This window comes from Symphodus melops (assembly GCF_947650265.1).
Source record: "Symphodus melops genome assembly, chromosome: 2".
NCBI lineage: Eukaryota > Metazoa > Chordata > Actinopteri > Labriformes > Labridae > Symphodus > Symphodus melops.
In genome coordinates, this window is record NC_136692.1 from 2850746 (window position 1) to 2868245 (window position 17500).

Sequence of the window (17500 nt, forward strand, 5' to 3'; positions counted from 1 at the left end):
CTGTCTGTATATGTTCCTGTATCGCTACCATGGCAACAAAAATGAGAGGAAAGTCAAGTTGTTTTGTATCTTGTTGTTTTGAGTCTTTTTTTCTATATTCTTGGTAACACACGATCCCTTCTTGAATTTCCCCCGGGATCAATAAAGTATCTATCAATCTATCTATCTATCTATCTTGGCTTCGATGCATGTGTCCTGTTTGAGCAGCAGGTGGACGCAGAGGAGGTTAGTGATACCTGCGGCACCGACCACGCGACCGCCACGGCGAGTATGCGAGGAATGTGGCTCTGCATTAGCTGTTAGCCGATTAGCATGATGGGGGTCAAGGCCCCACGGTCGGGGTCAAGAGCTGGAGGTGAAAGGTCAAATAGTCTGTCTGGAACTTGGATCTGTCGGCGGCGGACGACACACACACACACACACACACACACACACACACACACACACACGGAGCAGTCTGAAGCTGTTTCACACACGCACTCGTGCACATTACCAGAAAACTTTAAGACGGCTCTCTGAGTCGCTCACAGCGTGAAGTTTCTCCTGTCAGACCTGATCTTTCATCTTTTCAGACGTTTTCTCGGTATTGAGACCGAACGATAGAATTGTCATCGTCCTCGCCGGCTCGCTTGTGGTTAATTCTGTCCTGAACGTTTCTCACGTCAGCTCGCCGCGACTCCACTCACACATTTTACGAGGAGGCCGGCAGGGAAAAAGTCCAGGGGGGGGAAGAATTCTGCACTTTGCTTTCTCAAACACCCGTGTGTCAAAACACCGCGAGCTACAACTAAGAGGTGTTCATGTCCTCTTTTAAACCGAGCAGATATGAAAGTTTGATTAGCTACTTCATTAGCTACAGATCTGAACAATATAGATCTGTGTGCTTGACAGAACTTGATTCATATTTGCATCTGAGTGTGCAGGCGTTCTTTAACACCTCATTCCTCTGTTACTATTTCTGCGTGCATCCTTCAGCACCAAAGTGTGTATCCTTGACTAGAGCAAGTTGCTATACCAACCGGTGCTACTGTGTACTTTGAGTAGCAGTAGGTCACTTGTTGTTGTGTTTGAGTGTGTGTGTGTATATATACGTGTGTGTGTTTAAACGAGGAGGAACATAAACACGTCAGATCTGCCTGCACGTGTGTGTGTGTGTGTGTGTGTGTGTGTGTGTGTGTGTCTCTACCTGAGCTAAATTAAGTGTGTTTTTCTTTCTTTTCTTTCTTTTTTTTCTTTTTCTTTTATGGAGCGGCTTAGTTAAAGTGGCTGAAAATTAAATCTCTGCAAACCCCAGTGCTCACTCTCAAAACAAGACACACACACACACACACACACACACACTCCTTAAAAGCGGAGGAAGGAGGGGTGGAGGTGGCGAGGGAGAGAGATGAGAGAGCGAGATGAGAGGAGGCGCAGTTTGCTCCAAAGGGGAAACGGAGGTCACTACTGCCCCCTACAGGCTCTTTAAGCATTTTAAAGCTTCTTCTGCCTGAGATGGATGGATGATCAAAGCATGACTCTGATTCTTCGGTGCCTTGACGTTAGTTAGAGCCGTGTCTTTTGTGCCGCTGAGTGATGAAGAGAGAGCTGAGGGCTCAGTGTGTGCAAGACACTCCATTTTGCAGATGATCTGTCTGCCTCTGAAGTTCCCCCCCGCTGGATTTAGGTGATTACATCAAGTGCTGCAAAGCAAGTGGCTCTGGTGACAGCTCGGTTAAAACCCTCTGCATCCTCATTTCTCATTCTCACTTCTTGACTACATCTCTCTCTCTCTCTCTCTCTCTCTCTCTCTTTGTGTGTGTGTGTGTCGTTTGCAGGGATCTCAGCGAGAACCAGATCCAGGGGGTTCCACGGAAAGCCTTCAGAGGAGCTGTGGAGATCAAGAACCTGTAAGTTGCCAACACTTTCTGTGGACGCCAGTGTGTATGTGTGTGTGTGTGTGTGTGTGTGTGTGTGTGTGTGTGCATGAATGTTAATCTGTTACTTCCTTTCAACGTGTTTGCAATCCCCATGTGCATGTGCATCAATATTTCATTGTGTTAAATGTCATGTGCCTGCTGCTTGCTGTATTGACCGACACTCCTGCTCATTAGCAGCTGTGTGTGTGTGTGTGTGTGTGTGTGTGTGTGTGTGTGCTATGAATGTCACGTCATGTGGCATTTCGTGTGTTTTCTCTCTTTGTTTTGCCTCCGTTATAGTTGTGATGATTGAAGATAATTGTGGGTCATTTCGCAGGTAGAGTAATTGCCCAGCAGTACTTCTCAGTATATGGATTTTTTTTTTTCCAACAATTTAGCTGCATCCTGTTTTTTTTTCATATTTTTTTTCATCCACATCAGATAATTTCGGTGAAATGCCTTGCAATTATTTTAAAAGGACAGGGCAGCATGTGTGTGTGTGTGTGTGTGTGTGTGTGCATTAGCATGCGAGTGACAGCACATGATTTACTGTCCTTATGTCTTGATTAAATTGTTTTAGCAAAGCGGTCCTGGAAAAAAGAAAGAGGGAGAGAGAGAGAGAGAGAGAGAGAGGAGAGGTAAAGAGCAGAGCATAAATTAGACGTCAGATAGAAAAGAGCATGAAACAAGAACACATACAGACGTGAACGTGTGCGAGGAAAACAAGCTCAGGAGGGACGAAGCAGGTTTTCTTTTTTTCCCTTTTTGGTTCGATTTTCTCCTGAAGATACACCGAGAGACGCTTCACATCCTGCTCTTCTTTTTGTCTCTGCAGCCAGTTAGACTACAACCACATCAGCTGTATTGAAGATGGAGCTTTCCGGGCGCTGCGTGACCTGGAAGTGCTGTGAGTACCTTGTTCGTCCAGCGTGTGTGCAAACAGCAGCAGGAACACGATTATCCTCACTGACCTTTAAAAGACTGCACTCCCTGTTTTATATGTAAAGGACAGTTTTATATATACGACACCTTGTTAAGAGAGGGACACTATCTGAAGACTTCACTGAGGAACAATCACTCAGAAGATTGTTGATTTATGCACTTAACTATATAACTCCATAAACAGAATAATGTTCATGCTGCAATGTTTGAAAAAGATGCCAAAGAGGAACGTGAGAAGTGCTGAACACCTGAAGTCTCCCACCTGTCCTACATTTGACATCATTGTTTCAGGAGTTATGATGTTTTAGTTTGAAAGACTTCACTCTGATTTTTGCAGCGATGAATTGAAGTTGAGATGACGACGTTATTTGTGTTTGTTTGAATAAAGCGGGAGCGTTGAACGCAGAGGTCGTACTCTACAGCAGACGAAGTATGGAAGCCCAAAGTGGACATCCAGCCTTACATTTAGTTTACTCCTTTGATCCTGAAATAAGAATCAATTAAGTTTCTTTTCTGACGCGTTTTTTGTTTTTGTTTTCTCGAGACAACAAACTTAAGTTCATTTCTTAAGATCAGGATGTATTTGTTACCTCGGGTTCAAAAAACTTTTTTTTCAGAGCATTTTCACAAGATTTGGACTCATTTGTTCCCCTCATATTGGGTTTGTTTTTTTCTTCATAAAAACAGGTAAATGTATTTTATTCTTTCAAGATATGAAACAGTTTTTCTCTTTACAAATTATTTCAGAAACTGAACCAAAAACGAACAGACAAGTTTTCTGATGATAACGAGTTCATTTCATGTTTTTCTCCTGTTAGCACAGGACAGCGTGGCGGGTTTTCCCGTTATCCCGGTAAAATGTTCGTCATTATCTCGAGGGGAAAAAAAAGCTAATTTATTTCTCAAGATAATAATTCAGGTGTCTTACAAGATTAGGACTTAATTTATTTTGTTATCTCAGGATAACGAAGCAGATATTCCCATTAGAGCTGAACAGATGTCATTATCTCGAGGGAGAAAAGTACCTAAATAAAATAAAATAGAATATAAGAGATTGTGACTTTTTTACTGTTATTTCTGGATGATAATAAAAACTTTGTTTCTCATGTTGAATCCATTAAAGTCGTTTTCTCGAGGTCAGGACTTATTTGTCTCGTTGTCGCGGGACCTATAAGCTGCTTCGATATCTAACAGGATATATTTTTCGGTGACCGTGAGAAAAACCAAAAGAGGTGGTTTCCTGTGACGGGCCATGAGTGGAGCTCAGGCTTTTTCACTTCTACAGAGCTGTGACCAATAGGTCGAGATCTCAAGAAGAACCTGTGACATTAAAACAGAGTTAATAAACGTATGCGTGCATGTCCCCTTTGGGCTTCCATAGCTACTAAGAGAGCTGGTTTGAAGGATGTATAGTGAAAGTGACAGATATAAGTTGAATTTGTACAGGAAAAAGAAAATCAAAAGACCTCCCAACTGAGTTTGAAACGACTTCGGTTGCTCGACTCTGAGAAGCCGAGAAGATTTTCCCTCCCTCCTTTGCTGACTTTGTCTTTTTCTCTGGACCACCCTGCACCTGCAGAAAGGCCAGTTAATCCATACTGTGTGTTTCTTGCTCTTTTCTCTCCTCAGCACCCTCAACAACAACAACATCAGCCGACTGTCCGTGGCCAGTTTCAACCACATGCCCAAGCTCAGGACCTTGTAAGTGGCGCCGCCAACATTTGCTGCACATTATGACCCCGAGGGGAACGCTTCCCTCTCGGCGTCTCCCGTTTGTCTAATTGACTGATCGATCTGTGCTTCCACCTCTGGCCACTCGTCTGTCCCTCCTTCCTGTGATCGTCACCCCCCCCCCAGTCGCCTGCACTCAAACAACCTGCAGTGTGACTGCCACGTGGCCTGGCTGTCAGAGTGGCTGCGACAGCGCCCGCGTCTGGGTCTCTACACGCAATGCATGGCCCCGCCGCACCTGAGGGGCCACAACGTGGCTGAGGTGCAGAAGAAGGAGTTTGCCTGCACAGGTGAGTCCTGACGATCGGTGAGTCACGACCGCTCGCTGCTCTACCGTCGCGAATCTGATTGATTTGCTTTGTCTTCTTTGCTCTTTCTTGCTGTCTTCATGCTTTTCCAGATGAGGACGAAGGCAAGTTTCTGATCTTCCCGTGTGTGATTGTCTTTGCATGCGTGTGCACGATGAAACGAAAGTTAGAGCAGATAGAAAAGGTCACTCTTAGGAACAGTTTGTCCCCTCTCACCTGTTCCCTGCTGCTCTTCCATGCTTTGATTTTTCTTCACTGGATTCTGTCAGGTTCAACACCCGTTCCTTTTTTTGCATTTACACCGAGCACGCCTCTTATCCACGACTAATATCGGCCCTCTGTCTCGGTGTAGGTCACCAGTCGTCGTCCTCCTCCTCCTCCTCCTGCAGCGTGCTACAGTGTCCGGAGTCGTGCACCTGCAGTAACAACATCGTCGACTGCAGAGGGAAAGGACTGACAGAAATCCCCACCAACCTGCCTGAAACTATTACTGAGATGTAAGGCACACACACACACACACACACACACACACTCTGTATGTGCACTTTAACACAGACTCCCGTATCCACGCGCGGTGCAGTGATATTTCTCCTGCTCTTTCGCTGTGCCTCTCCGTCTTTGTCTCTTTCCACCTTTCTGTTCCACTCGTTCTCTCTCTCTCTCTCTCTCTCTCTCTCTCTCTCTCTCTCTCTCTCTCTCTCTCTCTCTCTCTCTCTCTCTCTCTGTGCGCTGAAATAAAACCACACGTCTGTGAAATGAGAAAGCCTGGTCATGCAGCTCTCTCCTGCTTAAGAAAAAATAATGAAGGGATGAGGGAGTAAGAATTGAAAAGACAAATCTGAAGGACGAAACAGATCAGGTGTTAATCTGAAGAGGAGAGGAATGATTAGAGTCAGCAGATGTAAAGTGCAACAACTGAGTTACACTCGGACTCTTCGCCCCCTGACATTCACCATCTTGTTTTTTTTAAATCCATGAAATGAAAGAGTACAATTAAAAAACATTTAGTGGAAAGTGTTAAGAACAGCAGCTCACCTTCAAGAGGCTCCTTAAATCAATAATCATTTAGAAGCCTGGCTCGTATAAACCAGCGAAGAGTGGCTGGATTTTAATTGAGTTAAACATTTAAAGGACAGCGGTCCTGTTGTACCTCCAATTGCAACACGGGCGCTCTTCTCCAGGGTGGAACAGGAAGTTCACAACACACAGGTGAGACTCATCGTACCTGTCTGTAGTTATCATTTAACTCTCGCTGTGCTCCTGTTTTAGATTTGGGATGCACTTTGAAACGCTCTGAGCTCTCTTGGCTTTTAACCCAGCATAAGACTCTGTTCTTGTTTTAGTGTTTTATTGTTTTTATTGTTTTAACCCTGTTAGTGTTTTACTTATGTTTTACGTTTGTGCTCTTCATGGATGTACAGCTCTTTGTCACAGCTACGGCTATTTAAAGCGCTTTATAAATAAAGTTGAGTTGAGATTTTTCAGGTTTGTCTCGAGCGAGTGTTGGCTGACTTCACACGTAACTTTGGACCAGCTGTGATAAAACTTTAGGATTTTAAAAGAACTTGTCCCAATTAATTTCACATTTAACCGGAGAAACTTCTTCGACACGCTCGACTTCGTTTCCCCTCGTAATTATTTGAACGCTTTACTCAAGATTTGAATCAACTCGACCTTTAAAAAAAAAAAACGTGAATAACCGAACCCCCACTACAGATCACTACAGTGCTCCTGTGTGACCAGTCGAACATGATGGTTCTGGATTTAAAAAAAAAAGAGGATTAGAAATGAGCTGAATAGAGAGCAGCAAATGAAAAACTAATTTGTTTCAGGGAGGAATGTTTCACAATCGAATGGTTGGTTTGCAAATCATGTTCCAGCGCCTTTCTTGTCATGCCGACTGAACATGTGAAATGTTAAAGGAGCCGTTTGTTTGGGTCTGTTCTCTCTTTTTGTTTGCCCTCTTTCACTCTCTTGATTTGTTTGGGCCTGACTGACACCGAGTCAGACTGGCACTTAATGGAACGCTGCCCAGATAGTGTGTGTGTGTGTGTGTGTGTGTGTGTGTGTGTGTGTGTGTGTGTGTGTGTGTGCGTCTGACTGTACACATGTTCAAGAGGGCGAAAGATCAGAGAAATGTGACAAACTCTGGCACGCTCATCAAAGAGACTTATCTGGAAACGTTCCCCGCTGCAGGCCTGAGGAACGTTTCAGCAGCGATATCTCTGTGATAGTGGGAATGTTAATGTTTCCTCTCAATGGTCTCTGTGTGTGTGTGTTTGTTTCCAGACGACTGGAGCAGAACGCCATCAAGGTGATCCCAGCTGGGGCCTTTTCTCCTTATAAGAAGCTGCGCAGAATGTGAGTAGATGAGGAGATGTGTTTGATTTTACAACTCTTCTGTTTCGGATGTTTGTGGCCTTTTTTTTCTTCCCTGTCTTGATTTTTTTTTTCTTCCTCTCTTTATCGTCCACAGAGACTTGAGTAACAACCAGATATCAGAGTTAGCCTCAGACGCCTTCCAAGGTCTGCGCTCCCTCAACTCTCTGTGAGTACTGTTTTTATTGAACGGACAGTTTTAAAGCAAGAACGTGTGCGGAACATGTTACGTCCAAGCTGCAGCTTTAAGTGTTGAAAAATAAATGCAGTTCCTCGATCGTCCACTTGAGGCCCGGGAAGAGCCATTAAAAACCATGTTCTGACAGCAGAATTAAATATGTTTACAGTCTGGTAAATCAGTGTTTTGGGCGAGGCGTAGTATCTGTTTTCCAGGAGTCCAGCTCGACCTCGCTGACTCTTTCTAGAGTGAGCGTCATCGGTTTCATAGTCCACTTCAGAAGCCATTTGGTGACATCACAAAGATTACTGAGTTGATGCTTCTAAATCTTATCAGCACCCATTCAAAGTTAGGCTTACCATAACTTGTTTTTTTATACTTTGTATGAGACCAGGTAATTAAGCCCTGTTTTCACCAAGCAGTCCGGTTCGGTTCAGTCCGGTTCGGTTCAGTCCGGTTCGGTGTCCACAACCTGCCGTAGCATTATTTGTTAAACCGAGTGTAAAGCCAGATGGAGATAGTCGAGTCAGCTAGTGTGACAACATCGCAGCCCAACACAGTAAAGTCCGCTATTAATTAAGTTAAACAAAGAAGAAGAACAGGGACCCTTCAGGGTCGGATTGGTACAAAAAATTAGCACAGTACAGACCAATCAATTGGTACCTTACCAAACCGGACTGAACCGGACCGCGTGGTGGAAACAGGGCAACAACAAAAGGAAGCCAGCTAGCGTTAGCTAGCCTAAAACCAGCTTTAAACCCATTAAACAAACAACTAATAATAACTGTAGCTTCATGCATACCCTAAAAAACATTATCATACCTTGTTGAATATTAAGTTGCAATGCAAAGTGTCTATTATTGATTCATTAAATAATCAGGATTTCAGCCAAAACGAAGGGGCAACAACGACAGTGTCCTTCCCGTGGCCTCAAAGTTCAGACACCTCAGTCAAACAAAACAAACGTCTCATTTTCACACTTTTTGAGAGTCGCCTTGTTCTTGCTGGCTTCCTCCATCAACCTGAGTCTCAGGTCTGCGTTGCGTGTTAAGCTTTGGTGAAGGAAGCCGCGGAGAGGGAGTGACGGATGTGGAGTTATTTTATGAAGTAGTTATATTAAGGTCTCGTCTCTCCAAAGTCAATAATTCATAAACGCCGAATTGCTGAATGGAGGCTTCTGCCACCTCATTACACATTCACCGCAGAGAGAACGGGACACACACACACACACACACACACACACACACACACACACTCGTGCTGACACACCACATACTGTACAGCATGGCTTTCGCATTAGGCAGCGCTGTGTGTTCATCATGTTTCTGGGTTTAGTTAAAGAGGATGTAAATGAGCCATTGATTCTATATGTGTGTGTGTGTGTGTGTGTGTGTCTTTACGTCTACATTTTGTGTGTTTGTGTGTGCGTGTGAGACAGTTCGTGTGCTAACGTGCGTGAGACGTAAATGAAGCGTTCACTCCCCCGCGCCGTGTTTTTTCCCAACCTCAGGTCTCACTGGGACCGCCGCTCAGCACAACGAAATAAAAGCCACGTTTTTTAAACTGCCTGCAAACACAACTCAACTCGTAGTGTAGCGCTAAGATGACCGATAACTCTCCGAGTGTGAGTGTGTGTGTGTGTGTGTGTGTGTGTGAGAGTGTGTGAGTGTGTGTGTGTGTGTCAGCCTTGACCTGTTTCTGTTCGTTGAGGTAATCAGGTATATTTATAGAAAGCTATTCTTTGATAACGGCTCTCATAAGTCACAGTAACTGATGGAGAGAGGTCATACTCTCTGTCCATCGTTATCATATACAGCTAGCTGCTGGCACAGACTGCTAACATTTTTACTGTTTGGTTTTATTTGCTTTGTTTGAAATTGGCGTTGTTGAAGAAAAGGGCGAGGAGCACATTTACATTTAGACAGCTGTTATGTTATTGTATTAGTATTTCTCCACAGCAGGCGGATGTGTTTCTGTCTCCAGATTGTATTTCTTCAAAACAACAACAAATTAAATTAAAAATGGCATTTCACTTGAGTCAGACAAAACACCAATAAAAAAACACATTACAATGGCGTCCAGTACAAATACATTAGACTGTAAATATTAATGGACGAAGCCGGCGTTATGTCTCTGCAGGAGTCTATCGCCATGCTAACTTTAAGTCAGCTTAACAACAGGCTGAGTTTAAGCCTCCTGACAAATACTGAATAAAAAGCAGCAGTCCTTTATATCCATCTGATGTGTAAGGAAAGGAACCCCAACTTTGTTTTTTTTAGCTCCATCATCTTAAGCAAACATTTGTAAAACGAGAACGATCATTTTATCCATGTTGAGAAAAAGAAAAAAGGAGGAGGAGTTTCACAACTTTTCTTTTTCCTCCATGTTTATTTAAGTGGATAATGTGCAGGTCAGACGCTCCTCACCGCTGACTCTGCATAACACAAGACTTATTCCCTGTTACAATGAGACATGCACGGAGCATTCAGTGCCGCTCTCTGTCATGTCGGCGTTGATATGATGTGACTTTTATATACGACGAGCTATTTCCTCGTCTGATTTAAAAGTTTGTGAAAATGCAAAAAAAAAATGTTTTAAACACTGAGGCCTGATATTGTTACTACTGTAAGTTGAGAATTTTTGCAAATGGAGGAGCTGTGGACCGAACCTCGACCTCGACCTCGATGACAGCCGCCCACACGTGTGGTTGTATTCAGATCTCATTAACACAACGTTTGTGCTCTACAGGGTTCTTTACGGGAACAAGATCACAGAAATCTCCAAAGGGCTGCTTGAGGGACTCTTTTCTCTGCAGCTATTGTAAGTAGACACACACACACACACACACACACACACACACATGCTTGTACTGTAGCTGCAGCGAAGAGCTCACATCCCTGTCTCATTGATATTCTGCTGAAAAGTGCTTACCTCGAACGTTGTCCTCAGAGTGGAGCCGTCATGATTGAAAGCCGTCATCGGTGACCTGTAACATTTGAAGAACTCACTCAAGAATGATAACAGGATACACCTTCATCCCCATCCTCTTCCTCTCTCTCTCTCTCTCTCTCTGTTCTTTCCTCTTCAGGTTACTGAATGCTAATAAGATAGCGTGTCTCCGGGTGGACGCGTTTCAGGACCTCCACAACCTCAATCTGCTCTCACTGTATGACAACAAGCTCCAGACCATCGCTAAGGGGACCTTCTCCTCGCTGAGAGCCATACAGACGCTGTACGAACACACACACATGAACACACACACACACACACACACACACACACACACACACACACACACACACACACACACACACACACACACACACACACACACACACACACACACACACACACACACACACACATGAACACACAGACCAGGTTTATATTGGAGAAGTAGAAGGTGACAGCTGACATTTATTGCAGACCGGATGCAGAAAGAAAATGTTTTTATCCAAAGAAAATCACTTGAATGACACAGATGAACAGTTCTTGTCTACCTGGGATTTTTTTTCACTTTCTCACTTTCTTCAGAGAAACCATTCAACTGCAACATTTTTAAAAACCTATTGAGAGTTTGGCCTGAGTTTTAACCACTACTGCAGTAGCTCTGTCTGCAGGTCCCAGTGTGGACCAATGAGCTGGAGAGTTGCCAGTACGCTTCCCTGAGCACACCGACCTATAAAGCCACATCACTAGTGCACGGCCCATAGAAGTGTTGTAATTCAGCCTGATGAATCAATGAAGGATTCAGTGACTTTCTACTTCTTCTGAACATCTTTGCTCTACAGTGCCTGGCGAGGTCACGTCTGCACTCGGTCTTTTCAGTTAAACCTGTAAAGATTTGTTCCAGCGATGAGATCCACGGCGAACACGTCGGCGATCTGACTCGGACACTTTTTTATCTTCTGATGATATTTTGCGATATTTTGATATTTCCCTGAATTGTTGCACGCTCGGTGTATAAAGTTAAAGATCAGTCGCGGGAGATGTGAAGCTACGTCTTTTGATGCCACCGATAATGCTAACATAAATTAGCCTTCTTACGGCGTCCTGATGCCTTCAAGTATTGAGATATTATTAATCTGAAGACGTGCTGCAGTTTGAAAACGTCCGTCTGGGCTCACAAGCTGTTCTGACAACTTACTTGTGTGTGTGTGTGTGTGTGTGTGTGTGTGTGTGTGTGTGTGTCTCAGTCACTTAGCCCAGAACCCGTTTATCTGTGACTGTCACCTGAAGTGGCTTGCAGACTACCTGCAGGACAATCCCATTGAGACGAGTGGCGCCCGCTGCACCAGCCCTCGACGCCTCGCTAACAAACGCATCGGACAAATCAAGAGCAAGAAGTTCCGCTGCTCAGGTAAAAAACACACACACACACACACACACACACACACACTCGAAGGCTGGTTATTTCTTTGCATGAGCAGTCCTGTCTTCTCATTCTGTGTTTTCCTGCTGGGATTTTCCTTCAGCCTCTCTTTACTAACCTCGACTCACATCTCTCTCTCTCTCTCTCTTTCTCTCTCTCGTTTGACCAAACGCACAAAGAAAACTCTCTCTCTCTCTCTCTTACACACACACACACACACACACACATGAACAAACACACTCATAGACAGTAAGTACTTCCGACAGGTTTCAGCTTTGTTTCTTGGGTTGTTGTTTTTTTCACTCTCGCTCTCTCTGTCTCTGTCTCTCCATTAGCTAGAGAACAGTATTTCATCCCAGGTATTGTACAACGAGCATGCGTGTCCTTTAGTGCGTGCGCGCGTGTGTGTGTGTGTGTGTGTGTGTGTGTGTGTATATAACACACCTGTTCGCTCCTTCACGGTGGATGCTGCACTCTCGCACACTCTTGACACTTGGAGTGACTCGCCTTGACTGACACTTTCTGAATGCCGAAGACATTTTGCTCTAATGACCCAACGTACATGATCATTCCTCACGTCTCACCGGCGCTCCACATAATCACGCTCTCGTCCTTGCACTGGTGTTATTCTGACGGTAACCTTGGCGATGGGGGGAGGAGAACAGTGGTGTTAATAGGCTCAGGCTGCGGTCAGCGAGGCGCTGCGTGTTCGGACTCTGTTTAAATGAAAGTGTGTTGGTAGAGCGATCACAGGAGGCGACGTTTAATACTTGTCCTTATGATAGCTAATGTATGAGCGCGTGTCCGCCAGCATCTGTGCGTGTTTCACCCGCTGCAGAACATCAAAAGGTCACACAGTCGCCATGCTCAGAGGGGCGCTGGGAAATATGTAAATCAGACAGGCATATGAGATCAGTAACAGGGCTGAAGGCGGTCATTACCACAGGAGGCATGGTGTGTGTTAGTGTTAGTGTGTGTGTGTGTGCGCGCTGCAGTCATTAACTCACCGGGGGGACAGAGGTTTCAAAGCTCAGATACCACATACAGGGCAGAGCTGAATAATTTAACAACGTTTGCAGTTGAAAAGTTGAATAAACATGTTTTATTCTGGGGTGCAACCTTGGGGGGGTTTTTTCTTGTTTTTTTTTTTTCAGCTTAACTCAATACTTTCAAAATCCTCCAGTTTCATTTGCATCATGTCCCCCGTCTTTTCTTTTTGACCCTGTCTCAATTTTCTGTTTGAATTTTCTTGGGGACGAAAACCTTTTTTTTTTTTTTCTTCCTCTCTGAAACAGTTCTTCAAGGTTCCCATGAATCCTCAAAGAAGGTCTCAGAAAGTCTTGAATTAAGGCCTGAAAAGTGTAAAAATGGTCTTAATTTTACTTTACAGAGACGTGTCAGAACATTAAAATCTGTGTTTTGTGATTTATTATCTCTCTCTTTAGTGGATTTTTTTCTTCACTGCAGCTTATTACGTACTTACTTGCACCGTGCAAATGGAAAATTGCAGAAGAAGAATGCAAGTCCAAAATGAAATAAAAAACAGAGGGATTGGTTAGTCGGGGCAAACAATGATGATGAGGCGACTAAGATAGTTTATTTAAATCTTTTTAAACTTCGGACGAGTATCGAGGAAACGACATCCGAACCAAAGAGGGCGGGAGCAAAAAAACCCCCCAAAATCTGTTAAAAAACAAAGAGAAAGGCGACTCACACACTGCAGGACTCCGTAGATGTATTTCACCAGGATTCACACTCACATGTGCTTCATCAGACTGAGTCAACATGGCACAGCGGCGTCTGAAATACAAATGCACACAGTCACAGGAGCAATCGCTGGTCATGCTGCGTGCGAGCCGTCTTCCTCTTTGATTTAACAAACTTGACAAACCGAATGAATTCTGCAGAGTCTGACGACATTTTTTCTTTCTTTCTGTTTGGGTCTTTAAAATGTCTTAAACCGTCTTAAAACTGCTTTTCCTTTCATTGTTTTTGTTCCCGTGAGGTCTGAATCTGCTGAAGTGATTAACGGTTTAATTGGTTAATCAGCACGCTGTTTTCATCTGCTTTAAGTGTGCTCTTCGAACACGTTTGAATCAGTCCTGCTCCGAGCGACGGAGGCCACGCTGGATAAAAGCCACCCACCATATGTAATGTTATGCCAGCACAATCCCACGATTCACGAGTCATTAGCCCTTTAAATGAATCACTGCCTGGGGACTGAACACACAACCTTTTCTCTCGTCACTTTCTCATCATTTTCTGCCCCTCCTGTTTCAAATAAACGAGTGAAATCCCTTCTTCTTTCTCCTAATGCCTCTCTCACACACTCAGGAGTACACCAGCACACAGGCTGTAAGTAACACACACACACTCACACACACACACACACTCACACAAGGTCCTTGCGTCCAACTCTGAATCCCTCTCCTCTGGTCCCCCGAGCCGGGCTCTAAAGCTTCGACCTGTGACTCCTCCTGTTTGTCTCCCAGCAGAAACACAAGATTTTCAGAATGTTGTTTTTTTCCTCCTCATGTGGTTCCTGTGTTGTCGGGTGTGTGTTTGTCTGAATCCACTTGTGTTTGCACACATGCACAAAAAAAACGTGCAAAGGGCCGCGAACTGTGTGAACGCAAACGACTGAATTTCCTTTTTTTCCGGGTGACCGTTGAGCAAACGCTCGTGCAGGGATTTCAACAGCTGCTCTTTACGACTGTGTGTCCTGATTGTTGCATGACACAATGAACGCAGGTTAATTTTCGGTGGAAACTACAAACAGGCTTAAATGCTTGAAAAATGTTCAGTGGTGCATGTGTGCAGTTTGTGTGTGCAGTTTGTGTGTGTGTGTGTGTGTGTGTGTGTTTCTAGAAGTCAGAGCTTCTCTTGCCTTCAGTGCTGCTGTAACTCTCCTCCCACTCCTCTGTAACTGCTGCTCTGTTCTCCTCTGTTGTGTCTGGGTTTTAGAAACCTTTAGATGTTCCAGTCTCTCCCCCCCACACCTCCTCCCACCTCCTCCCACCTCCTCCCACCTCCCTGGCTTCTTCTTTCCAGCCTGTCCTCCTCTTTATCCTTCTCTCCTCATTTCTTTGTTCAAAGTCTTACATTTCCTCAAGCAAACTTTTATCCTGCTTCCTCTTCCTCTCTTCATTCTCCGTCTTCTCTTGACTCTTTTCACCTCTTTCATCTCATCCTTCTTCTACTTTGTCCGTTCTCTCTTTCCTCCAATCTCTCTCAACATTGCCCCATAACTCACACACTCCTACATCTCTCCTCTCTCCTCCTACCCATCCTCTCCTCCTTTCCTCTTCCTCTCCCCTCCTCACCATCCTCTCCTCTCTCCTCTCTCCTCCTCTCCTTTTCCTCTCCTCCTTTCCTCTTCCTCTCTCCTCCTCTCCTTTTCCTCTCCTCCTTTCCTCTTCCTCTCTCCTCCTCTCCTTTTCCTCTCCTCCTTTCCTTTTCCTCTCTCCTCCTCTCCTCTCCTCTCTCTCCCCCCCCCCCCCCCCCCCCCCGTGTTCCAGCGGAGGAGCAGTCAGTCAGCAGGTTGTTCCTTTGTGCTTGATCTAACCATGTGGCTGCCAGGTTCCTATAGTGGAACATGGTTCTGTCAAGCACCATGGAACGGCCCTGCCAACCCTGCAGCATGGCCGCCACGCAAGAGACAGCAGTCACCTGTCCGCCCTCCTGGTCCGTGTGTGTGTGTGTATATATATGTGTGTGTGTGTGTTTTTGTGGCTGCCGGGAGCGTGAGCATTTCTCTGCTCTGATCCAATGTTCTGATTCTGTTTTTGTTTGTGCTGCGTGTTCCAACACTAACAGTTTCATTCTAGTCTGGCAGGACTAGAAGAAACGCCGACATGTTTGTTCTGGTGTGGATGCGTGTGCGTGCCTGTTTACTCGTCCTGATCCCGACACTTGGCGCCCTCGCAGGCCGTGATACACGCGAAAGCATTTTGAAAGTGAAGCTCGTGGGCGACGTTGCGTACGATCACAATCTGGTTTTGTTTTATCCGGGAACTCAAAACAAAAGCACGCAAAGACCGCTTTTGCACTTTCTCCAAAATTCTTCCGCTGTGTCACGACCTGCGCTCGCGCCAGCTGCTGTGTGTTCGCCAGTAAACGCTGGGGTTGTCTCGACTCTTGCACAATGTCGGCGTCCAGCTCACGTTTGTCTCGTGGTTGTGGAAACAGGTACGGAGGATTACCGCAGTAAGCTGGGAGGGGACTGCTTCGCTGACCTCGCCTGCCCCGAAAAGTGCCGCTGCGAGGGCACCACGGTGGACTGCTCCAACCAGAAACTCACCAAAATACCCGATCACATCCCTCAGTACACGGCTGAACTGTGAGTCACCCTCTTCCACTACAAAGTGTATGTGTGTGGTGTAGAGGAAACCTTGATCTCCTCCTCCTCCTCCTCCTCCTCTTGTCTCCTCTCTTTGGCTCTTTTTCTTCTCTGACCACCTCTTCTCCTCTCTGTTCTCAGGCGACTGAACAACAATGAGTTCTCTGTGCTCGAGGCGACGGGGATCTTCAAAAAGTTGCCTCAGCTGAGGAAGATGTGAGTCAGAAGTGTGGTAGTGTAACGGGGTGAAGAAAGAAAAAAAAAAAAGAAAAACGCTTCACATGAGATTGTCAAGAAGTCACAAGTTCACACAGAGAAACGATGATGTAAATATGTCCACAAAAAAATAACCATGTAATCCTCTCCGTGCACTTTCCCCCTTCTTCTGCTCTTTCTATCTTCACTCTGTTCCCTCCTCGGCTCCTCCTTCTCTACATCTCTTTTCATGACTTGTTTTCTCTCTCTCTCTCTCTCTCTCTCTCTCTCTCTCTCTCTCTCTCTCTCTCTGCCTTCTTACCTGCTTCACTCCCGTCTGCAGAAATCTGAGCAACAACCGCATCACCGACATCGAGGAGGGGACGTTTGAAGGAGCCTCGGGGGTCAACGAGCTGATTCTGACCTCCAACAGACTGGAGAACGTGCACCACCGCATGCTGAAGGGCCTCGCCGGCCTCCGCACACTGTGGGTACACACACACACACACACACACACACACACACACACACACACTAGACCATCTGCAATCACATTGTGAAAATCAAGCGTGTTCTGCAGCCAATAACCAGCCGTCGTTGGCCGAGAGGCGAGGTACATCCTGGTCTGCTCGCCAAATCAAACACACGGCTGACATTTAGAGACGGTCAGATATTCACACACACTGCAGCGAGAACGTGTTTGGACCGTGCGAGGAAAGCACACATGGAGAACATGCAAACTCCACACAGAGAGGAACCTGATTCAAACCAGGAACCTCCTCGCTAACCACGGCGTGCAATCAGTTTTTATAGCTTGGACTTGAAGGTGGTCAGAGTGAGATAATTCCACGTCTGTGCTGACTGATAACAAAATGCTGCTTCACCGTGTTTTGTTCTTTTCCTTGGATTAAGCAGAAGGCCGCCTCCAGATTTCACGTTCCTGTCGGAGATGTGTTTTCGATCATTCATCGTCTTGCTCGTGCATTCCTCCTCTGACTGTAGTTAAGTTTCTCGTGTGTGTGTGTGTGTGTGTGTGTGTGTGTGTGTGTTTGTGCAGGATGCTGAGGAGCAACCGAATCAGCTGTGTGAGCAACAGCAGCTTCGTTGGGCTGAGCTCAGTGCGTCTCCTCTCGCTCTACGACAACCAGATCACCTCCA

General features: G+C 45.4%; 1 protein-coding gene across 1 annotated transcript in view; it reads left to right on the plus strand.

Moving 5' to 3' along the window:
* Positions 1 to 17500, plus strand: part of slit2 (slit homolog 2) — a 110913-nt gene that overhangs the window by 76754 nt on the left and 16659 nt on the right. The window contains exons 6-21 of the mRNA XM_079337891.1: positions 1818 to 1889; positions 2734 to 2805; positions 4470 to 4541; positions 4698 to 4861; positions 5232 to 5376; positions 7169 to 7240; positions 7356 to 7427; positions 10185 to 10256; positions 10525 to 10668; positions 11633 to 11796; positions 12144 to 12167; positions 14143 to 14163; positions 15997 to 16147; positions 16289 to 16363; positions 16686 to 16829; positions 17400 to 17500. The exon at positions 17400 to 17500 is cut by the window's right edge and continues 43 nt beyond it. Of these exons, the coding sequence (XP_079194017.1) occupies positions 1818 to 1889; positions 2734 to 2805; positions 4470 to 4541; positions 4698 to 4861; positions 5232 to 5376; positions 7169 to 7240; positions 7356 to 7427; positions 10185 to 10256; positions 10525 to 10668; positions 11633 to 11796; positions 12144 to 12167; positions 14143 to 14163; positions 15997 to 16147; positions 16289 to 16363; positions 16686 to 16829; positions 17400 to 17500 (1565 nt within the window). The remainder of the gene's footprint in view (positions 1 to 1817; positions 1890 to 2733; positions 2806 to 4469; positions 4542 to 4697; positions 4862 to 5231; positions 5377 to 7168; positions 7241 to 7355; positions 7428 to 10184; positions 10257 to 10524; positions 10669 to 11632; positions 11797 to 12143; positions 12168 to 14142; positions 14164 to 15996; positions 16148 to 16288; positions 16364 to 16685; positions 16830 to 17399) is intronic.